Raw genomic sequence first — 25,173 nt, 5'->3', positions numbered from 1 at the left:
CTACATAAAACAGTCAGCCCTTTACAGAGTGAGTGGCTTAGTCCTCGCAACACTTCGGGTGAGCTATCCAACACGCGCCGGTTTGTCTTCTGCGCTGTACAGATACGCTCTTCTAGCCTGCAAGAAGTAGCACCTCTAGCAGAAAGAACAAGGCCAAGTATGTCTCAGAAATTGATGGTGCTTGCGAGATCGTATAAGCAAGACTCATTATCGAGGACGGGCATAAACCTACAATTAGATCCTTCTATTGAGCATAAGTCTCACCGGCGAATGAATCCGAAAACTTTAGAGAAAACTGCACCCCGTCTATATATATGTTTCCCAATCATGCAGTCATCATTGGATGAGACTAATAATCCAACATTGATTGATATTATTATAATTTACCGGGTGATCAAAAAGTCAGTATAAATTTGAAAACTTAATAAACCACCGAATAATGTAGATAGAGAGGCAAAAATTGACACACATGCTTGGAATGACATGGTGTTTTATTAGAACAAAAAAAAAAAGTATTGCTAGACGCGTGAATGATCTCTTGCGCGCATCGTTTGGTGGTGATCGTGTGCTCAGCCACCACTTTCGTCATGCTTGGCCTCCCAGGTCCCCAGACCTCAGTCCGTACGATTATTGGCTTTGGGGTTACCTGAAGTCGCAAGTGTATCGTGATCGACCGACACCTCTAGGGATGCTGGAACATCCGACGCCAATGCCTCACCATCACTCCGGACATGCTGTACAGCGCTGTTCACAACATTATTCCTCGACTATAGCTATTGTTGAGGAATGATGGTGGACATATTGAGCTTTTCCTGTAAAGAACATCATCTTTGCTTTCTCTTACTTTGTTATGCTAATTATTGCTATTCTGATCAGATGAAGCGCCATCTGTCGGACAATGTTTGAACGTTTGTCTTTTTTGGTTCTAATAAAACCCCATGTCATTCAAAGCATGTGTGTCAATTTGTACCTCTCTATCTACATTATTCCGTGATTTATTCAGTTTTCAAATTTATACTGACTTTTTGATCAACCGGTATAAGTGGTTAGCTTGACGAGACATCCTGCGAATCAATACTAAATGCATTCTCTGAAAACTACTTAGAATAGATATTTCGGAAGGCCACTCATGACAGAAATAAAATAGATCTCATGGCAACAAATAGACCCGACCTTGTTGAGGATGTCCTTCTTGAAATTGGAACCAGTCACAGTGAGGCAATTATAGCAACAATGATTAACGAAGTACAAAGGACAACTAAAAAGAGGTGGAAAATTTACGTAATCTTTAAACTAGATAAACATGCAGTGATATGTCCCAAGCAGGAACACGAAACGTTTGGCTCTGGGTAGTTCAGATGTTCAAATGTGTGTGAAGTCTTATGGAACTTAACTGCTAAGGTCATCAGTCCCTAAGCTTACACACTACTTAACCTAAATTATCCTAAGGACAAACATACACACCCATGCCCGAGGGAGGATTTGATCCTCCGCCGGGACCAGCCGCACAGTTCATGACTGAAGCGCCTAAGATCGCTCGGCTAATCCCGCTCGGCTCTCTGGGTAGTAGCATCTAAGGTTACTGTGGCTCAAGCTTAGAAGAACAGCGTACCAAGTGGATATACATGTAGCTAATAGAACAGCTCGCTGTGAGAGACACTCAACGTCATACAATATGTGTTGAGAAACAGCGATTTCTCTGCAGTAGGTGTAAAACAAAGCACATGGTTACAAATATAGATGTGCTAAATGAAATGCCTTTGGCTGTCAAAAAGACGACGATTGAAACCGTCGACGACTATCGTAGCAGAATATTATCGAAATTCGTGCCACAGGAGCCAAAGAATTTCTAGTCATATGCTAAGGCTTTTGATGATGGCAAGTTAGTTTCCAGGCACAGTAACTGAAACCAGGGGTAACAAAGCAAAAGCAGAAGTGCTGAATTCCGCTTTGAAACGTTCATTTACAAGGGAGGGTCCAGGAGTAGTACCGGTGTCGTTGAGAAACAACTGAAAAACTAAAATTGAACTAGGCCCCAAGGATCGATGGAATCCCTGTCAGATGTTTTACAGAAACTGCAGCTAGGTTAGCCCCTCTCTTAACCATAATATACTGCAATCTCTCGAACAAAAAGATCTGCCGTGTGGTTGAAAGAATGCCCAAGTCACGATAGGCTTCATGAAGGATAAGAGAACTGGTCCACTAAACTATTGGCCATTATCATTGACGAGTTGTCGAATCACATCTTCTGAGATCAAGCGTAATGACACATGTCGAACGGAATGATCTACTCCGTGCCAACCAGGATGGGTTTCGAAAACATCGGTCATGCAAAACCCAACTTACGCTTTCCTCAGATGTCATCCTGAAAGCCATGGATCGAGACAATGAGGTGAATGCAGTAATTGCTGACTTCAGAAAAGCGTTTAAGTGTCAAATGATATTTGCTACTGCACTGAAGACTTCCCGGTAGGGAGGACGTAGCATTTTCAAGTGTTAACAAATGAAAAAAGGAGCCTCTCTGTCGGTAGGAGTGCCACAGATACGTTGATGATATAATTTGCCATTAACTTTATTGGGAAGGGACAACACCAAGGTCCACATCATGTGTTAAGTGGCCAATATAAAGAAATATCTGCAGATAAAATGACTTTTTCAGTGAAGTATTTACCATTTATTTACCATTATTGTGAATCGTGGATAGCTTCGTGTGAATTCTATGACATGCGAAGGTGTTTCCATAATGTTTGTAGCATATATTAAGTTCAAAAATGTTTCGAGAATGTAGCGCGTGACGTCGTCGACAACCGCTGATATTTCAAAAGGAGCACACCCTGCCATTTTCAAGTCAAAACTGCGGCAAGTAAGAGCTGCGCAAGGGAATTTAATACCTCACACACACACACACACACACACACACACTGTAAACACTAGCGCCGTGACACACCGAAGATGACCGACGTCAGAAGTTATCGATAGTAACATCAATAATCAATGGATGAGGTAGCATGACCTCTGTCCTTTTTTTTTATTATTATAAGTGAAAGAGCAGGATTCCATACAGAATGTAAACAAAACCCACCATCTCTAAAAGATTACTTGCTTATTTAATTTCAACTGCTTCCTTAATAACACTATCCCAATAGCTGGAAGTGCATGCTAGAGTCTCCGTTTTGGATAGGATGACGGGTGCCTAGACAATGTTCTGCAATGACAGATTTGCTCGACTGTTACAAGCGTGTGTGCCGCTTATGCTGGGTACGCCGGTCCTCCACAGTCCTGATAGTCTTAACTATATATGACATGTTATAACTGTAAGGAATACGGTAGACCCCTGCCTTACGCAAATCAAAATCATCCTTTACGGAACTTAAAAGGACCCTGACCTTAGATGGTGGTCGAAAAACACACTTCACATCATATTTCCGCAAAATACAACCAGTCCTTTTCGGGATGCTCCCTGCATAAGGCAAAAAGGCCGTAGACTTTGGTGCCACCTCGATATTATCATGACTCACCCGGTACACACGTCTAATCTGTCTTTCACGGTAGCCATTCTGATGAAAGGCGACTACCTCGGCTGACAAACTCTTAGGGGCCGACATGACATGGGGCTTGTGAACCAAGTTATCCCTCACGTTGACAACTGTCAGCTTGCAGATACAAGTCAGTGTGAGTAGGCTTCCTATAAACAGCATGTCCCAACGTACTATCCACCTAACCAACACATCAAGGAAGGGAAGACAGCCATCATTTATCACCTCCATCGTCAAACGAACATTCATTTGGGTTGACTTCGGGTGTTCTAAAAAGTCGTTTAAATTCTCACTGCCATGAGGCCAATCAACAGAAGTATCGTCTACACTTCTGAAAAAACACGCAGGTTTCAAAGTCTCCGACTCCAAGGCACATTCTTCGAAATCTTCCATGTACAAATTGGCAGTAATAGGTGACAACGGGCTTCCCATCACATAAAAACACGGAGAGTCTGGCAGGCTTTGGGACAGTGTTATTAAGGAAGCTGTTGAAACTAAATTAGCAAGTAACTTTATAAATAGAGATGGTGGTTTTTGTTTAAATTCTGCATGGAGTCCTGCTCTCTGACTTGTCAAAAAACACAGGGGCAGAGGTTATGCTGCCTCACCCGTTGATTATTAATTTCGCTACCGATAACTTCTGACGTCGGTCATCTTTAGTCAGTGATGGCTCTAGTGTTTAAAGTGTGTGTGTGTGTGTGTGTGTGAAAACCAAGGTATTAAATTTCCTTGCACAGCACTTACCTGCTGCAGTTTTGCCTTGAAAATGGAAGGGTGTGCACAGTGCAACTGTCGAAATATCGGCGGTTGTCGACAACGTCACCTGGCTGCATCCCCGTAAGTTTTTTGAACAAAGTATACGTGGGAGAAACTAAGGCCTCACAGCATATATTAAGTTTCCACAAGAGTAACAAAAGTTAAGTCATTTTTGCAAAAATTATTTATTTCCAAAACAACTTCTAGTACTCCATTAAATTTTACTGTAGTCGAGTGAAGATACGTCCTTAAGGGCATGTAATTATACAGTATTCGATCTGCGTCTTTTCGTGTGATTATTTTTTATCTAGAAATGTCTGAAATGAAAGCCCAGGTCTCTGTAGTTTGTTGTAAAGGATTGATGAGAATATCGCTGTCAGCACAGACTGTAATATGAGTTGCAGAATAGCAGTTTATACTTTCAGTTAATAGGCATGCTGTGCAGAATTTCGAGAACCAAGTGAATGCTATTATCATCATGAAACTTCGACGAACAGTATTGCTAGGTGTTTGAACATAAATCATCAAACAGCGAAGGCTGGTGTTAACTGTGCCACTTTGTACACATTGACTCCAAATATTTATCACTGTGTGTCATTTTGTGAACGCAGTTACACTGTAGCATGGTCGAGGTATGTTGCTTTCAGCGCTATCAGTTTGAAAAAAGGCCTATAGACTGGCAATACCAGGGTGCGTTATGACAGAGATCAGCGAAAGCAAAAGATAACCGACTTATTCATAGTGTTTGTAGAAGCTGCGAAAACTATTGAAGTGACACTGAAGGTTCTGCAAACGATTAGCAACTATCTTCGGGCATGTAGGATTAAATTATACAGAAAAATTATATGTCGAATCTTTCGCGAAGCACAGGAATTGACAAAATAATATAAACGCTGTACTATAAATACACCTAATTTTCACGGTTTTCATTTTCTAAACTATTTGTAAACCACAAAATATGGCCTTTGTTTCTTCGTACTACCGTATAACATCTCTGGAAGTGTTGTGCGTCGGCAGTGTGTTTCTAAATGTTGACGATCTGCCGGTATGTCGCACCCACGCGAGTTCAGTAGTACTCAAGTCTGGAAGTGTGGCAGGGCGGAGACTATGTAGAACACCTGAAGCATTAAAACTACAATCTTAATGTTTCTCGATTTTTTCTTAATCCAGACTCTAGACTTTTTGGACTGACGAGGTTTCTCGAAGTCAACCTACAGCATCCATGTATACAGCCGCTGATGTACTACAGACATCATGAGACTGGGGGAGTCGGATATAGTGGCCAGGCTAAGATATTCCTATTTTTTAAGCTGAGTAGCAGCAGAAGGAAATGCATAGAAATGAGTGATTATAATCCACAACTACCCAAGTATAATATAGAATAGTTTAATCACCTGCGTAAAAAAAAATAAGTAGTTTAAACAATCAGTTTTAGTTTTAAAATCAAAAACAAGGGATAAAAACTGTTTTAACAAAGAACTAAATATATTTTACTGTGAAACATGATTCGAATTACATTATTTGCACTTGTCACAAATAAAAGTCAGACTGTGTTCCTCAACTCCAGTACAGAGTTCGTGGGCCTAGAGGAAGCACAACTGGTACTTCATCCACTGCTCTTCTGTCCTCGAATCTGAAAATTTTTCTTCGCAGTACATGCACTCATTCTCCTGTGTTGTCGAAATGAGATCTTCTAGGAATGTGCTTCCTGCTCTTCGCAATCTTCTTCTCTTCAACTGCTTTCAGTTTCTCCTAGTGTTTGCTTTCTTTCTCTTCTCCTCGTTTTTTATTTTCCGCTTCTAGGTCACTCTTAAAAGGATATGCTGCAAGTCTCGCTGCTGAGATCATGTTTCCGCTGCTGCTTTTAAGTTTCCCCCCTATAAAAAGTGGCCAGAAGCCACTGCAAGAGATGGCAACTTTGCTCTCTTTGACGTTTTTACACAAAAGCTGTATACCTTCTAATAAATGGCTCAAATGGCTCTATGCACTATCGGACATAACATCTGAGGTCATCAGTCCCCTAGACTTAGAACTACTTAAACCTAAATAACCTAAGGACACAACACCCATCCATGCCCGAGGCAGGATTCGATCCTGAAACCGTAGCAACTGCGTGGTTCCGGACTGAAGCGCCTAGAATAGCTCGGCCACAGCGGCCGGCTACCTTCTAATAGCATTATCGAACTTTAAATAACTAAAGTAGGATTGTGAAGTCAACATTTGACGCTTTCAACACAATGTCATTAAAAAGACATGAGTCACATTCCCTCTCCATAATAAATACTCAAACTGGCCACTTACTTACACTGTGATGACAAAACTCATAGGACACCTCCTAATATCGTGTTGGCCCTTCTTCTGCCCGCCGTAGGGCAGCATCTTGACGTGGCGTGGAGTCAACAACCTTCAGAAATATTGAGTCATGCTGTGTCTATAGCCGTCCGTAATTGCTAAAGTCTTACCGGTGCAGCATGTTGTGCACCAACTGATCTCTCGATTATGTTCTTAAATGTTAGATGGGTGGCCAGATCATTCGCTCGAACTGTCCAAAATGTTCTTCAAACTATTCCCGAACAATTGTGGCCTCGTGAGACAGGGTAATGTCATCTATAAAAATTCCATCATTGGTTGGGAACATGAAGTCCATGAATGGCTGCAAATAGTCTCCAAGTAACAGAACATAACTATTCCCAGTTAATGATAGATTCAGTGGGACCGAGGACCCAGTCAATTCCATATAAACTCAGCCCACACCATATGGAACCACAACCGGGCTGCACAGTGCCTTGTTGACAATTGGGTCAACGGCTTCGTGGGGTCTGCGCCACACTCGAACCCTACCATCAGCTCTTACCAACGGAAATCGGGACTCTTCCAACTAAACCACGGTTTTGCAGTCGCCTAGGGTCCAAACGATACGCTCACGAGCCGAGCAGAGGCGCTACAGGCGATGTCGTGCTGTTAGCAAAGGCACTCGCGTCACTCGTCTGCTGCCATAACCAATTAACGCCACACTATCCTACAGGATACGTTCATCGTACATCCCATATTGATTTCTGCGGTTATTTCACGCAGTGTTGTTTCTCTGTTAGCACTGACAACTCCGCTTCTGCTCTCGGTCCGTAAGTGAAGGTCGTCGGTCACTGCGTTGACCATTGTGAGAGGAAATGCCGGAAATCTAGTATTCTCGGCACACTCTTGACACTGTGGGTCTCGGAATACTGAACTTCCAAAGATTTCCGAAACTGAATGTCCCATACGTCTAGGTCTAATTACCATTCCGCGTTCAAAATCTGTTAATCCTCGTCGTGCGGCCATAATCACGTCGGACACCTTTTCACATGAATCACCTGAGTAAAAATGACAGCTCCGCCAATGCACTGCCCTTTTACACCTCGTGTACGCGATACTACTGCCATCTGTATATGTGCATATGGCTATCCCATGACTTTTGTCACATAAGTGTAAAGCGGGCAAGCCTCCGCCCACCACTTTCTGCAGTGAGGCGTGGACGTCCAACACTTTGTCGCCTACTCGTCGTTTTACTGTCCTTCAGACACTTTCTATAAGTGCTCACGCGGATAGCCGGCCATTTTCGCCTTTTCCGAGATGGTCGTTCCCAAGCGCAGGGCGCTGCCCTTCGTGAAACTCGCTTATGTCAGTGGATTGTCACGTTTGCGACCCGTATCGCTGTGCCGCTTATGCACTTCCCTTATCGCATCACGTGCCCGCACCGCTAGTAGGCGGCATTCAGTCTGGCGGTGACCTGTGGTCAGAATGTTTTGAGTAATCAGTGTGTATATTCCAGGAAGAGATATCACAGGACAGCCTGAGCTAGTCTCCACCTTCCTCATTAATTTCGTAACGCAATGAAATTACAATCAGAAAATGTTCCTGGCAGCGTTTTGAATAAAAGAACGTTGCCCAGTAAAAAGACCATTGTTACATGTATAACATAAGTGGGCCATTCGTGGAAGGAGTGCTACGAGTAGATGAATCTGTTGAAGCCGGCCGTTACAGGCTTGCTTCCGCTCAGTACGAGTAATAATAAACAATGCTATTCGCTGTTGCATTGTATTACAGCATTTTGTAATGTATAGCGACAAAATTTCAGTAAGTACTACAAAATTTCTGAGACCATATCTGGTGTTGTTGTTGTTGCTGTCTTTCTTCAGTCCAAAGACTGGTTTGATGCAGCTCTCTATGCTGCTCTATCGTGTGAAAGCCTCTTCATCTCCGAGTAACTACTGCAACCTACATCCTTCTGAATTTGCTTACTGTATTCATCTTTTGGTCTCCCTCTGCGATTTTTACCCCCCACACTTCCCTCCAGTACTAATTTGGTGATCCCTTGATGTCTCAGAATATGTCCAATCAAGTGATTCCTCCTTCTAATCAGGTTGTGCCCCAAATTTCTTTTCTATTCAGTTCTATTCAGAACCTCCTCATTCTTTTGTAGCACCATATCTCAAAAGTTGCTGTTCTCTTTTTGTTTAAACAGTTTATCGCCCATGTTGCGCTTCAAGACATGGTTACGCTCCACACAGACACTTTCAAAAGAGGCTTCCTAACACTTAAATCTATACTCGATGTTAACAAATGTCAGTCAGAAACGTTTTTCTTGCCATTGCTAGTCCACATTTTATATCTTCTCTTCTTCAACCATCATTAATTATTTTGCTGCTTAATTACCAAACCTCATCTACTATTATAAGTGTCTCGCTTCCTAATCTAATTCCCTCAGAATTACCTGATTTGATTCGACTTTTTCATTTGTTTCCTTTACTGCTTGCACAGTGTCCAGACTGAGTAACATCGGGTATAGGCTACAACTCTGTCTCACTTCCATATCAACCACTGCTTCCCTCTCATCCGCATTGACTCATAACTGCCGTATGGTTTCCGTACATGTTGTAAATAGCCTTTCGCTCTCTGTATTTTACCCCTGCCACTCACAGAATTTCAAAGAGTGTATTCCACCCAACATTGTCAAAAAGTTTCTCCAAGTCTACAAATGCTATAAACGTAACTTTGCCTTTCCTTGGTTATCTCTGTATATCGTCTATGTTTTTGTAGAAACACACGTAGGTGTTTGTTTCATATACTACCCGCCCTGCAGGACTGCTGCATGTGTGTTGCATGTATCGTGTACATTCGCTCCCAGCATCCACTGCGCGACGTTCACCAGACGAAATAGTAATGAGCCCCCTTAAAAGAGCATAATGGTTGCTTTTGAGCGTTGTTCACGTTGCATAATTGGACCAGGTGATTATGTGACCCTCCACCACTGACGCATGTCATGGCAGTGAAATGGTGTATAAGTGCCAGTCGGTTATTTGGAACCAGTGTGGTAAGATTAGTCGACGTGGAACTCCGAATGAGTGACCGAAAGAGGCTATCGTGTTTATAGGTCCTCATGACCACCGTAAGAATGATATCACACAGCGGACTATACTGTGTGTACGAGGATTGGTGTGCCACTCGCAACCATCTAATACAGAGTAAGAAGAGTGGCCGTAAATAGATCCTAATCGATTGGGAGTAGACACGAGTGTCACTTCTTCTCGATGAAGATGGTTTCAAATCCGACAGGAAATGCCGGTGTCAGTGAATGCCTTCGCTCTAAAAGGGGTTTGAATTTTCAAGTGCCACAGGCCTGTGTCCATCTGATTTACGAATATGCTTGAATTCAAATCCCAACTAGCTTCCAGAGAACATTGAGAATGGAACAGCTTGCGATGGACATTTGGAGTTGGGTACATAGCAAAAGGTGACTTATCGCCGCTGCACATAAGGTTGCACGTCTTCAGTGGTCCAAACAACCTAGAAACAGCACCGTAGCTGAGTGCAAGCGCGTAGTATGATCCGAAATTTTGGCACTTTTTAGTGATGCAAGGCAACAAGTGCACCGATGGCCCAATGAGGCGTTTGACCTGCAGTATGTGGACGGTGTAGTGACGCTGAAAACAGTTCTCAGATGTTTTGGAGTTGTTTTTCGTACCAGTAATTGGGCCTTTTTATTCTGCTTACCATTTTTTTAATTTATTTAATCGTATGGCTAGGGCCCCCCGTCGGGCTGGCCATTCGCCGGGTGCCGGTCTTTCAATTTGACGCCAATTCGGCGATCTGCAGTCGATGAGGATGATAGGATGATGTTGAGGACAACACTGAGCAGAGAAAATTCCCCGACCCAGCCGGGAATCGAACTCGGGCCCAGAGGATTGACAATCCGTCACGCTGACCATTCAGCTACCGGGGGCGGACCTGCTTACCATGAACGTCATCAAAGATTTTTTATTTCAGTGTTCGCGGTGACCAAGTTTTGCCATTTATTCTACATCTTCGAGATGAATATGTTGTGGACACTCCTGTATTTCAAGATGACAACAGCAGTGTTCACGCGTTTTCCTCGTTTGACGAATACTCAGGCAGCCTATTGTATCTCGAATGGCACGCTAAACCACTCATTTCATCTCAAAGATGATGTCTGCGACTATTTGGAACAGCTGGTGAAAAGTAGCAATCAACATACATTGAGTTTGTTAGTTCTACAGTATCTAATCATCAACGATTGGCTTCAGCTGGATGTGGCATACCTGAAGAAACTTGCGGCCTCTCTTCCTGTCAGAACTGCGGCTATTAAAAGGCTAGAGGAGATGTTACACGGTATTAGCGTCATGTCTCCTAGGAGTTACTAATTCCTGTTCAGTTATCACAGATTTCGACGTGGACAATAACCTCTAATTGCAAATTATTCTACAGTGGAACAAGAAAAGGGAACACTCGACGTTTAGCATTTAACCCATATTTCTTCTAACACCTATACATTTGCTACCTGGAGAATAATATGCACGGAAGAAACATATTCCCGTTAACTAATTAGTGAGTAGCGTCTGAAAAATTAACCACACTAATGAGAATCATATACAGGGTGATCTGTTTCCTTCGTGTACAAACTTTAGGGATTGATCGATGAGAGGATACACGACAAAAAAGTTATAATGAACTTATGTCCGACAATGCATGATTTCCGTGCTAGAGACCATTTACTCAATCATACTTTGTTACAAAGACTGCGGTCTAATAGACGCGGCACCATGCAGCCAATGTTACAGTACGCACGGTTTCCTCCTAGAAGGTAGTAGTGCTCCTCATACGTCATGCCCCTAGTGCCCTCTCATGCCATAGTCATTGGTAATGTGTCTGATTCACTTCTCTTACAGACTCACCTTGTAGTGGATTGATACAGCCTTGTACACAATGCTTGCTGTATTCCAAACGAGAGCTTGCCAACATAATGTTTACTTATGAACGACGGGCAGCAGGTTTGTATCAGGAGACCAATCCCTGCTGGAAACAACCACAGCATTCAATGCTTGCAACAGTTTTTCGCCGTTTGTCTGAAACAGGGTCGCTTCAGGAAGCAGGAAATCATGAAGAATATGCCCGAAATGTTCGGACAACAGATTAGGAGGAAAATTTGATTAACACTGTGGAAGGCAATGACCATGTCAATTGCCAGGCAGTTGGTCCGCCATTACAGGATAAGCCAGACTACCGTATGGAACATTCTCCACGACAATTTTTACTACTCTTATCACTTACAGCGTGTGCAGGGCCTACTAGCGACAGGCTTTCCACATCAGGAGCAGTTTTCTCACTGGTTTATTCACCAGGCAACCACGATTCCAGGATTTGTGTCATTCATCCTATTCATAAATGAGGCCATCTTTACGCAGAGTAGTATCTTCAGCTTTCGCGACCATCATCTGTGGGATAGTATGCAAAACCCCTACCACATGGTGACAGTGAATCATCAGCATCAGTGCAGTCGGAATGTGTGGGTCAGGATAATTGGCGACCGTATTTTGGGACCAGTCTTCCTTCCACTTCACCTAACAGGACGAAACTATAGGCGTTTCTTGTGGGTGACTTTTCCTCCCCTGCTGGAAGAAATGCCATTGATGTTTGAAAGGGTTCTGTGGCTGCTACGTGATGGTGCTCCAGCCCACTTCACCATTACTTCCGGACACACGTCTTCCCTGGTCGATGGATTGGATGAGGGGATGTAGTTTCGTGGCCTGTTCATTTACTGGATCTCAATCCGTGCAGTTTCTGGTTCTGGGGCTAGCTCAGAAGTATTGTGTATGCAGAGCCAATTCCAGATGTGCAGACACGAGAGCAGTGTATCCGTGCTGCCTTTGACACTGTTCTGATGCAGCATGGCTGATGTAAATGTTTGGGACAGAACATGCTATGGCACATAAATGCATATGTTGAAGCACATGAAACCATTTTCAACACATACTGTAAAAACCATGCACTTCTGGATGTAAATTCATTAGTCCTCTTTTGTTCCATACCCTCTCATCAATCACTCACCCTGTATAAAGTCACCCTATGTAAAACAAGTTGCTGAGGCTGATTATTTTCTGGTTATCATACATATTTCCCCCTATCAGCATTACATAGTATTGACAGTGGTAATGACATGTGTCAGTTCCATTCTCATTGAAACAGCTAGAAGGTGGATGTTAAAATGACAAAAACAATCATCTTCTCAAACGCAATGTTGTTTGGTAGATTTCATAAATTAATGCCTTATGGAGAGTGAAGTAGGTGTTCAGTTCATCAACTTCTTGGCAGCTTTTTATGATTTCTTTTTTTCATGTTCACAATTAAGAGGAAATAAATAACAGTAAAATTAAGAATGATGTATCAAGTCACCAACAGTTCCTGAAATTCACAATAAACAATCTTGTCTTCTTAGGCCTAATCAGGTCACGCAACATTGGAGCCAGCGAGGCAAGAGGCAACTATTTAGTTTTTCTGGACAGCCACTGCGAGGTTAACACTGGATGGCTGGAGCCACTTCTCAACAGGCTTTCGCAGGTAAAGGTCATCAGTTAAGTATTATATATCCACTAACTCGTACGTGAAAATTTTTGCTAACTAATACCTTTTCTAACAGTTATTTTTTTTTAATTGAAAGAAGGAGCCAGAAGGGGTTGCACAAAACAAAGCCAGAGGTACTGTGGCACTAGGCAACATAATACCCAGGATCACTGTTCTCCAGTGCTGACACTCCTTCTATTGCTGGACAATTTGTAACATTTGTTCTGAAACCATACGCAGTGATATGGTTCAGGTAACTGATGAGGTCTGTTTTCAAGGTGTTAGTGAGGTAGGTGAATTCTACACTGGTGACACTGCTGACAGCTTGTCTCACCGATATAACTGAGGCTGCATTACGTTTAGTCTGGTAGTTTCTGAAACTGTGGTTGATAGATGGAGGGTTAGTCTCATTATGTTATATATCATTCCATTTGTCAATATTCTGCTGCTGCAAACTCCAACTGTTTTGCCACTGTGAGTATAGCCTGCTCATAGCAGTTCTCCACTACTGTTACAGCATTGTATAATGAGTAAATCCAGTAGTATCACTCCTGCTGTGAATATGGTTTGGGCTCTGTTGTATTCCTGAGGTACCCTTGTGCATCTGCTTTTCCTAGGAACCGCTCTGTGTTGCATGTACTTTTATTGGCTAACCGTCCTCCTTCCCTCTTCCACCTGCCTTATCGGGCAAAGATGTACAGTGAAACATCTCAATTGTGCATTACACTGTACCACTGGGAATAATACCAATACCTACTCCATCCTGACCTCTATCAATATTATACACTCCTGGAAATGGAAAAAAGAACACATTGACGCCGGTGTGTCAGACCCACCATACTTGCTCCGGACACTGCGAGAGGGCTGTACAAGCAATGATCACACGCACGGCACAGCGGACACACCAGGAACCGCGGTGTTGGCCGTCGAATGGCGCTAGCTGTGCAGCATTTGTGCACCGCCGCCATCAGTGTCAGCCAGTTTGCCGTGGCATACGGAGCTCCATCGCAGTCTTTAACACTGGTAGCATGCCGCGACAGCATGGACGTGAACCGTATGTGCAGTTGACGGACTTTGAGCAAGGGCGTATAGTGGGCATGCGGGAGGCCGGGTGGACGTACCGCCGAATTGCTCAACACGTGGGGCGTGAGGTCTCCACAGTACATCGATGTTGTCGGCAGTGGTCGGCGGAAGGTGCACGTGCCTGTCGACCTGGCACCGGACCGCAGCGACGCACGGATGCACGCCAAGACCGTAGGATCCTACGCAGTGCCGTAGGGGACCGCACCGCCACTTCCCAGCAAATTAGGGACACTGTTGCTCCTGGGGTATCGGCGAGGACCATTCGCAACCGTCTCCATGAAGCTGGGCTACGGTCCCGCACACCGTTAGGCCGTCTTCCGCTCACGCCCCAACATCGTGCAGCCCGCCTCCAGTGGTGTCGCGACAGGCGTGAATGGAGGGACGAATGGAGACGTGTCGTCTTCAGCGATGAGAGTCGCTTCTGCCTTGGTGCCAATGATGGTCGTATGCGTGTTTGGCGCCGTGCAGGTAAGCGCCACAATCAGGACTGCATACGACCGAGGCACACAGGGCCAACACCCGGCATCATGGTGTGGGGAGCGATCTCCTACACTGGCCGTACACCACTGGTGATCGTCGAGGGGACACTGAATAGTGCACGTTACATCCAAACCGTCATCGAACCCATAGTTCTACCATTCCTAGACCAGCGAGGGAACTTGCTGTTCCAACAGGACAATGCACGTCCGCATGTATCCCGTGCCACCCAACGTGCTCTAGAAGGTGTAAGTCAACTACCCTGGCCAGCAAGATCTCCGGATCTGTCCCCCATTGAGCATGTTTGGGACTGGATGAAGCGTCGTCTCACGCGGTCTGCACGTCCAGCACGAACGCTGGTCCAACTGAGGCGCCAGGTGGAAATGGCATGGCAAGCCGTTCCACAGGACTACATCCAGCATCTCTACGATCGTCTCCATGGGAGAATAGCAGCCTGCATTGCTGCGAAAGGTGGATATACACTGTACTAGTGCCGACATTGTGCATGCTCTGTTGCCTGTGTCTATGTGCCTGTGGTTCTGTCAGTGTGATCATGTGATGTATCTGACCCCAGGAATGTGTCAATAAAGTTTCCCCTTCCTGGGACAATGAATTCACGGTGTTCTTATTTCAATTTCCAGGAGTGTATAATAGTTCTATCTACTGGGCTCCACAATAAGTCCTACCTCAGTCAGCAGATCTTCCTGCACCCTGTGTAATGCTAACAAATATTGCTCCAAGGTTAGCAATGCTGGACTCAGCTGTCCGTGTACTCTGTGTTAAATAGCTTCCTGCAAGCTTGTCATCACTGTCCATGCTTCCCAGATGCTACTGTTTCAACATTGTCACTGTGGTGACTCTCGTGTCTAACAAACCCACTTGAGAATGAGATTTTCACCCTGCAGCAGAGTGTGCGCTGATATGAAACTTCCTGGCAGATTAAAACTATGTGCCAGACCGAGACTCGAACTCAGGACCTTCGTCTTTCACGGGCAAGTGCTCTGCCGAGTTTGATTATTGGTCTGGCACACAGTTTTAATCTGCCGGGAAGTTTCGAACCCACTCGAGTTTGCGTAATTCTGAAATCCTGATTCACAGTATTGGTTGATGCTTTTCTGTATTTCAGTAACTCCCCCATCAGTTTCCCTAACATGCTTGCATTGTTCAGTACTTCACGCTCTAGTCTTGTTAACTACATGGTATGCCATTTAGCCAATGCCTTCCCGATTCCTACTAGTTCACTCTTTCTGTAGTCCCATTCACTTCCCTGGTGTCTTACTCATTTGCAGTCCTGAAAGCAGGGTGTGATTTGTGCTTTTACCAGTGGGGGGGGCGGGGGGGGGGGGGGGAGGGATGTCTTAGGGGGTTAGTAGAATTATGTATGTTACTAGCTTGGACTGTGGCATTACGCATGGTTAAACAGCTGACGTTAAATAGATGTTAATGCCGAAACTCACTATTCACGCGTATGCACTATCGGAAAAGCCATCCCTTGTTATATCTTTAAAAGTACATTATAGGTAAAGCTTATTTACAAAATCATCTACATACAGGTATACAAGGGGAATTCAAAAAGTAGAGGCACATTTGTGAAAATCTGTACTTATTCTGATGATAGAAAACTGAAACATATTAATAGTATTAATAGCAAAACTTATTAAAAACTTTCAGTGTTCGGCTACACAAATTTAAATTATATGTAAAGTTTTACTACAGTGAGTGGTAAATAAACTTCCCAGGTTGGGATGCATAAACTAAAACCAGAGGAGGGGATGGTCTGATGCAGAGGGGGAGAAATCCCCCCCCCCCATCCCCCCCTGCAAATCGCACACAGCCTGAAAGCCATCTTCACTATTCTCTCTCCATTATCTAGTGGTCTATCTTACATCACCATATAGTTCACAGCACTCTTATCTATCGCTCGCTGCATTTTCTCCCTCAGCTGTCCATAAGAGCAATGTAGTTAAACATATTCCCTCAATACTTCTCCGAGTGCTCCCTCGATGTTTGTGTCTCACCTTAGTCCAGAAAACACGTCTTCCAACCTTCTTACTTCATTTCTTAGTTTCCATGCATTCAAAGTCTAAGTGTCCACTGATGGCTGGTAATTACCATATTTTCCTGCCTTGTAATTAGTGCTCCACCCTGCAGGCAATGATCATGAAGCACCCACACCGCAAACCTGAGGAAGAAGTGTAGTACTGCCATGGCTAGAATCCCCTTCATCCTTAACCTTGGTGCACAGCAAACTGAGGACAAGGACTACAGTGACTCTCTCTCCCCCCTTAAAATAAAGTCTACTGTCACTGGTTTATATTACACACACATATGAAAAAAAAAAGAATCGTATTCTAAATACTACAGTAATACTGCACATGAAACTAACTTGCTACACAATACAAATCATTACTCTCCGTAACTCCTTACACTGCCTCAAAATCCTTTAAGCCTGTGATCACATTATTGTAACTGAAAGTACATTATATGTTCTCATTAATTTCCTTGACTGCAATGTGTATGGTACTTTCTGCATTGGTTATTCAATACCCGAGCGTTCACCCCTACGTTTCTTCTTTTTTGTCTGATTCCCAGAAGTAGTTTTCAGTACTTGTGGTAATGTATCTGGAGCACCTCAAAATGGCCGTAGGCATTCAATGTGCACTATTGTGTTTTTATAGGCAACTGTAACTTCATTGTCCTTGCTATCCTGTGACAAACTTTTTTGTCTTACCCTATCATGTAGAAGTCTTCCCTTGCATTCAACTGCTGCTTCTTGTTGCTCCAAAGCCTTTGCATTTCTCCTCTGGACTTGCCTCCACACCTCTGTCAATGTTTGTGTGAAATTACGCTCTGCCTTTTTGTCTCTACCGTACTTTGTTTTAATTGTATCAAATGGCGATGGTATTTTTGTCCCATAAATCACCTCATATGGATGAACAAATCTGTAGTACTGTACTGGTGTAAACCTTCAAATTGTAAGGTGCCATTACAAGTGAAAGATATGGGTCCCAGTCATTATGGTGTGAGTTTACATATGGGTAGTCACTCAACATGTTTCCTACAATACGGTGTACCTTCTCTATTCCACCATCCATCTGTGTGTACTAGTAGACTAGTTATAAATTTGCAAATCTGTAGCAATGTACATAACTGTTTCATCAAGTTGAACTCCCAATGTCAGTAGCCAACAGTTGACAATGGCTTCTCCCACTGTTGCTGCATGCTGATTAGGGACCGAAGTCATTTCCAGTCATTTCCACATAGCTAGGAAAATGATCAATAGCTATCAACACAAAATGGTTTCCTACAGGATTCCTGTTAAATGTATCCAACACATCCGTTCCAAACATTTTAAATGATTTTGTAGCCTCTGGTAATCTCTGCAATAACACCTGTTTATGGCTCATATCTGCTGTCTGTGCACACTGTGCACTATTCTTCACACATCTCTTTCTTCCTCTCCACCAGTACCTCTCTGCTACCCTCCAATTTGTTGCCCTACAAGCATGACTTCCAAATAATACATGATTGTGAGCTTCCTTTAGTACTTCCTCTTTGCATTTGTATGGCACCACCATGCATGACCCTAACATTGTTGCCTTACACAACAGACTGCCACATATGCTGAACTGCAGCTGTACCCTATATAGCTTGCAGTTGGAAATATGTACTACCTGCCATTGGGCAAGGCCTAGCCCTTATGTTTGTATTGTGACCACCTTCTTGCTCAACCCATCTACATTCCTGTGTATCTTCCTTGGCCTATGTACTGCTTCATGGTCAAGTTACAGAGATGTAACGCCCACATTGTTAACATACTCGATGGCCCTTCAAGCCTAATAAACACTTTAGGGCTGTACAATGTGTAACTACTTTAAATTTTTCCCAAATGAGACCAATGAAAAAAGTGAATAAATTATTTATTATTTCAAAAGTAAATGTCAAAGTTATTGATACATGTATCCCACTGTGAGACAAGACAGGCAGTTCCTTCATGGAAAAATGTTTGCAGTTGCCTACAAAACCATAATTATGTACAGGCACATGTCTTTTCATCCAAAGCAAATCAACAGCCACAAATGTTTTTCTTCAGGACTCCAAAAATATGGAAACTGCATGGAGAGAGATCAGAGCTTTATAGAGAATATGTAAGGGCTTCCCAGCAAAACTTCATCAGCATTGTCAGTACAATAGGTATGCCAGCCCATGTAAGCCAAGATGATCCTTTGAAACACTGTGCCATAATTAATGCACAATGGTACGTGGGCACTTTGTAAAAATTGGAGCATGCTATCAAATCAAAAAGCCCAGGAATGGTGGTGGATGGCAGGATTCTATTTCAGGATAAGGCCTATCCACAAGTTGCCAGGGTTTTTTTTTACTACACTGCAGAAATTACACTGTGAAATCTTCACACATCCTCCATACAATCTCAAAATAACCCCTGGTGATTCCTTATTTTTGGAGCCTCGAAGAAAGACATTCACAGCTGTTGATTTTCTTTGGATGAAGAGGTGCATGCCTTGGACAGTCATGATTCCACTGGCAACTGAACAAATTTTCCGTGAAGGCATTGACAATCTTGTCTCACAGTGGGATATATGTATTAACGGTTATAGCAATTACTTTTGAAATAATATACAGCTAGCTTATTCTTTCCATCTGTCTCATTTTCATTTGACTGCCCCTTATAAGTAACACCACAAATATGTAATTCTGTATATGGGACTAAGCATCCTTTTTTTCCATAGTGGAATAGTTCTTTTCTGCTTTGTTGTGTTGATACAATCATAACAGGCTGTTCCTCACCAATGACCTCATGGGCTCGACATGCACTCCAATGCCTGATTGGATGCATCACATGGTAACGTAAATTCTTCCTGATAGTCCAGGAATACTAAAAATGGGGTCAATGTTAATGCTTTCTTCAGTGATTCAAACACACTTTGACATTACTCTGTCCAGTTAAATGTAACCTCTTTCTTTAACAACTGTATAAATGCTTATGCTGTATCTGTGAAGCCCCTCACGAATTTTGCATGATAATTAGTGAGTCTTAGAAATGATCACAACTCCTTACCTGCCTTAGTAACTGAACCTTGGGTCTGCTTTGGCTATCTTCCCTGCTGATTACATGACCCAAGTAACCCAATTCCTGCCTGACCTCTAGACCCATTGTCAAAATGCTACCTACAGTCTTTCAAAAATTCTTTTAATCACTGCCAATGTTCATCCATATCTTCTGAAAACACGGTTATCATCATCCAGATATACCAAATGCTGCCCACATTTTAATCACCTCAGAACCCCATCTAATAACTCGTGAAATGTTTCAGAGCATTCTTCAATCCAAATGGCATCCTATACTGATAATAACCCCAGGGTACCAAAAATGCTGTCGCTGATTGTTCATCCATAGCTACCTCTATTTTGTGGTATCTACTCATCAAAAATCCATAACAGAAAAATATTGGCACTGTCCTAAATCATCAACAGCCTCCATGATATCAGGGATGGGGTATGTGTCAGTCACCACCTTACTGTTAAGATGTCTATATACACAGCAAAACCTACATTTCTTGGACTCATCTGTCCATTTCTTTGGCACAGTGACAATAGTGGCACCCCATGGCCTATAACTTTCTACTGTTATTCCGTCAGCTAACTGTTGGTCAATAAATTATTCTGTAATTAGCTGCAAATAATGAAGCAACCAATATTGTTAATGATACTTCATTTCCATTCAGTATTTGATGTTGCATAATGGGTGTTGCCTTTGTCAGTCCTTAAGGAAAAAACACATCTTCAAACTCATATCATAAATCCACATTTCATATGTTTCTGTCCCTTGTAGATGCTCTATTTTCTTACATAATGCAATTCTAGCAGCAATATCTTGTTGACCATGGCTCACATTCTGTACATCCAAATCATTCTCCATGATATTCAATTTGCTATAATCATCCCCTTCGTTAAATTTGTTTCCTTGGGAGTAAAAATATCGAGATTCAAGGATACCATCTCCCTCTTGTATGTGTACAATGCTTCTTCTTCCAAAACGCCATGAGGTATCCCATATATCACTCTCTTTCAGTGGTTCTACCACACACAACACAATACTGACTGGTAAGTCTGGCTCCACACTCACCCAAAGTGGCTTTCCAGATCCCTTAGGCCCAGTATCGTGTGATCAAGCCTCAGTGATCTTGTACAAAGCTTAGATGGTGAGTCCCTAAAGACAGACACCCCTTGCAACAGCATTCCATGGCCAACAGTTTTCCCTTGGTGAAAAGTTGTCCCAATGAGTTCCACTATGCATTTTCGAAGATAATTTTGGCACAATGTTCATTCAAAAAGTCCAACCCTAAGATAATACAATAACCATCACCTACATGATGCAACACATCCATACATTGTTCAAACTGAACCACCTCAATTTGAAAACTTAATTCAATCAATCCAGTTGCTCTCACATCACTATCCCCTACCCCATGCAACCTATGGTATGGGAGGTCAATCATTTTCGACTGAAAAGCTCTCTACTCACTACTGACACATGCACCCTAGTATCCAAGCTGCATTGACATTTACTGGGAGTGCCACTCAGCAGACTTGGGATTCACTTCAATGTTTAACACAGGACAATTAACTCATTATTTACCTCTATTGCCATTTCCATTATTTTTCTGCTGATAACCACCCTTCCTACACCACTGAGGCTGCTGACACTCCCACTTTTACAACATTTCAAATCATCGGAGAATATCCCACATTAATCAGGTTCACCAGTTCCTAAACTAATTTCCTTGTATTCTGTTGCTAATCTAGCATTAGAATATAGAACTTCTGAGGTACCTGTCTACATCATGTTAGGTGATAGGCCTCTCAGGAATGTGTTGAGAGCTCTATGTTTGGTTTCCTGCAGTGTTACTTTATTCATTTTATCATTCTCCCCTAACTCATAATCCCGTATCTTAACTTTATGTATTCTATGGATGAACTCCTCTACTGTTTCCCTATGTTTTCTATAAAAGTACTCAGTTCCCCTAAAAAACGTCACACTGTGTTGCTTTCTTGACTATTTCAAGAGGGATGCCTCAACTGCTTACAAGTTTGTGCAGCTTTTAACACATCATTACATCTATCAAACATCTTTGCCTCACTGATATATGGCAGTTTTGTCATCAGTAACAACTGACTATCTGACCAACTACCAAAATCTGCCGATGTCTTCAAGTGCTCCAAAAAAGACACCTACCAGAAAAAGGAGTGATCAATCTGGTGGAGGGTGGATTCACTTCACGCTCAGACAGCTAGACATGCTAACCATTCATCTGTCCCTCTAACTCTGACTTATCTGCCATTAGCTGTGCTACCCTATCTTGTAAAACTCATACTGCTACTGGCCTGGACTCAAGGATGATCTCAAGGTCGTCCTAGACCTTACTCAAGTCAGTACTTTATTGATATAAGTATGTAATAACAAAGTTACAATCACTGAAATAAAATATTTATTGTGAATGTTCAGTGACGTATAGCAATACACTACATGCTGTTAATTCTCCATTTCCTTTGCCTTAGTTAAAAACCCTCCTAAAGCATTCAGTTTGGACAGTAATTCTTTTATATTTATTTGATGTTTTCATAGATCTGTCCTCCTTAACCATAGTTAGGGCAGGTTCCCAGGCTTTGCTGAGGCAAAGGTGCAGCCACAGTTTATCAGTTGCTCCCTATGTCATATTAGGGTGGCTTCATTTATTACACAGACCCAATATTCAGATGTCTATGCCAAAATTCTGGTGTAGTCTTATTCCATAGTGTGTAATATGGGCAAATGATGTGTGCAGCCCCTGACTCGTTTAACTGGAGTAAACGGGTGTGGTGGTGGGGTTCATGGCAGATATCTTTGACTGTGTGCACCATTTGGCCATTAGACATATATACCTATATCGATATACTTCTTCCCACATTGTCAGGTATCTGATATACCCCAGCCTTACACAGTGTGAGAGTGTCCATTACACTCACTTATAGTGCCTCAGATATAGTCAGCAGGTGGAAAACCATCTTAATGGAGTGTTTTCTAAGGATCTGTCCAATTACCCCAATAAAGTGCAAGTGCCTATGACTTATTCCTTTTCTCATTCTTCTTCTGTGTCTGTGAGTTGTGCTGTTATCATGGCATGTAGGATTTGTCAGATTTAGCATTCCAGGAAGCTGTTTTTTCAGAACAACATTTGCAGATGTTCTATTTGTCCAGTCCTGTCACAGGCTTATTCTACCCCATCAGAGGCCAGGCCACATGTGAAAGCAGCCATGTTATATACCAGCTCTGCTACAGCCACTGCACAGCATTTGACGTTGGTATGACAACCAACCATCTGTCAATCAGAATGAATGGCTACCACCAAACTGGTGCGAAAAATGAGGCAGCTCACCCATTGGGGCAACATGCAGCAGAGCACAACATGCAAGAGTTCAATGGATGCTTCACAACCAATGCCATCTGGAGCCTCTTCACTACCACCAGCTTTTCTGAGCTGCACAGATGGGAGCTATCCTTACAGCACCTCCATGGCCTAAACCTAAGGTAACTCACTGCCCCCCCCCCCCCACAACCCTCACCCAATAGTGTGTGTGTGTTGTGTGTGTTGTGTGTGTGTGTGTGTGTGTGTGTGTGTGTGTGTGTGTGTGTGTGTGTGTGCGTGTGCGTGTGCGTGTACACACTCCATCCCCTGTCCCATTACTCCCACCCATTTTGTGTCAGCTAGTTGTGTGCTGTCATCTCATGCTCTAGTCAGTGAAATCTCATGCCCAGCTGTCTGTCACCTGACCCCTCCAGCTGCACCACTACCTAGCCCACAGGTGGCTCCTCTCTCTCCTACAAGCTGCTAGACACTTGCCTCCAACCCTCTCCATGCCTCCTGCCTCTCTCCACCCTTCACCTTGCTCCATCCTGCAACCCCATCTCACCCAGTACACACTCCATGGTCCAGGAAAGAGCTGGCAGTTGACTGAGAACACTGTAGGGAGACAGCTGTGTGCATGTGTGTGTGTGTGTGTGTGTGTGTGTGTGTGTGTGTGTGTGTGTGTGTGCATGTTTCTCCCAATAGCCTGAAAATCATCTATCATCTCCATAATGCTTTCGCTATTACTAAATGATCCTGTAACAAAGTGCACTGCTCTCCTTTGGATCTTCTCTATCTCTTCTATCAACCCTATCTGGTACAGATCCCACACAGGTGAGCAGTATTCAAGCAGTGGGTGAACAAGTTTACTGTAACCTACTTCCTTTGTTTTTGGACTGCATTTCCTTAGGATCCTTCTAATGAATCTCAGTCTGGCATCTGCTTTACCAACAATTAATTTTATATCGTCATTCCATTTTAAATCATTCCTAATGCCGACTCCCAGATAATTTATGGAATTAACTGCTTCCAGTTGCTGACCTGCTATATTGTAGCTAAATGATAAAGGATCTTTCTTTCTATGTATTTGCAGCACATTACACTTGGCTACATTGAGATTCAATTGCCATTCCCTGAACCATGTGTCAATTCATTGCAGATCCTCCTGCATTTCAGTACAATTTTTCATTATTACTACCTCTCGTTATACTACAGCATCATCCGCAAAAAGCCTCAGTGAACTTCCGATGTTATCCACAAGATCATTTATATATATTGTGAATAGCAACGGTCCTATGACACTCCCCTGCAGCACACCTGAAATCACTCTTACTTTGGAAGACTTCTCTCCATAGATAATGACATGCTGTGTTCTGTTATCTAGGAACTCTGCAATCCAATCACACAATTGGTCTTATAGTCCATATGCCCTTACTTTGTTCATTAATCGACTGTGGGGAACTGTATCAAATGCCTTGTGGAAGTCAAGAAACATGGCATCTACCTGGGAACCCATGTCTATGGCCCTCTGAGTCTCGTGGATGAATAGTGCGAGTATCTAGTTAATGCTATAGAGGCAAGTGAGCCGCGCGGTGTGGGTGCGCATTTAGAGGCACCACGTCACTGACTGCGTGGCCCCTCCCGCTGGAGGTTCAAGTCCTCCCTCGGGCATTGGTGTGTGTGTTGTTCTTAGTATAGGTTAGTTTAAGTTAGTTTCATTAGTGTGTGAGTCTAGGGACTGATGACCTCTGCAGTTTGGTCCCTTAAGAACTCACACACATTTAAACATTTAGAGGCAAGTGACTCTACAAACACAAGTGTAATATACACTATCAGAAAGGTACATGCTACATGGGAATAGAACTATTCAACAAGTTGCCAAATGATATAAAATCTATTCTAAATATTAATGCTTTTGAAAGATCAATTAGAGAATATCTACATTACTACTGCTTCTGCTCAGTAAGTGAATACTTGAACCACAATAAATGTATAGATCTGTAACTCTTGTAATACAT

The 25,173-nt window shown here is 43.0% G+C and overlaps 1 protein-coding gene across 1 annotated transcript in view; it reads left to right on the top strand.

The window, feature by feature from the left end:
* Positions 1 to 25,173, top strand: part of LOC126471498 (polypeptide N-acetylgalactosaminyltransferase 16-like) — a 598,884-nt gene that overhangs the window by 494,696 nt on the left and 79,015 nt on the right. The window contains exon 6 of the mRNA XM_050099712.1: positions 13,063 to 13,184. Coding sequence (XP_049955669.1) covers positions 13,063 to 13,184 — 122 coding nt within the window. The remainder of the gene's footprint in view (positions 1 to 13,062; positions 13,185 to 25,173) is intronic.

This window comes from Schistocerca serialis, chromosome 3 (genome assembly GCF_023864345.2).
Source record: "Schistocerca serialis cubense isolate TAMUIC-IGC-003099 chromosome 3, iqSchSeri2.2, whole genome shotgun sequence".
In the NCBI taxonomy this organism is placed as follows: domain Eukaryota; kingdom Metazoa; phylum Arthropoda; class Insecta; order Orthoptera; family Acrididae; genus Schistocerca; species Schistocerca serialis.
The sequence above is the reverse complement of the archived record's forward strand: the minus strand, read 5'-3'. Positions and strand labels throughout refer to the sequence as shown.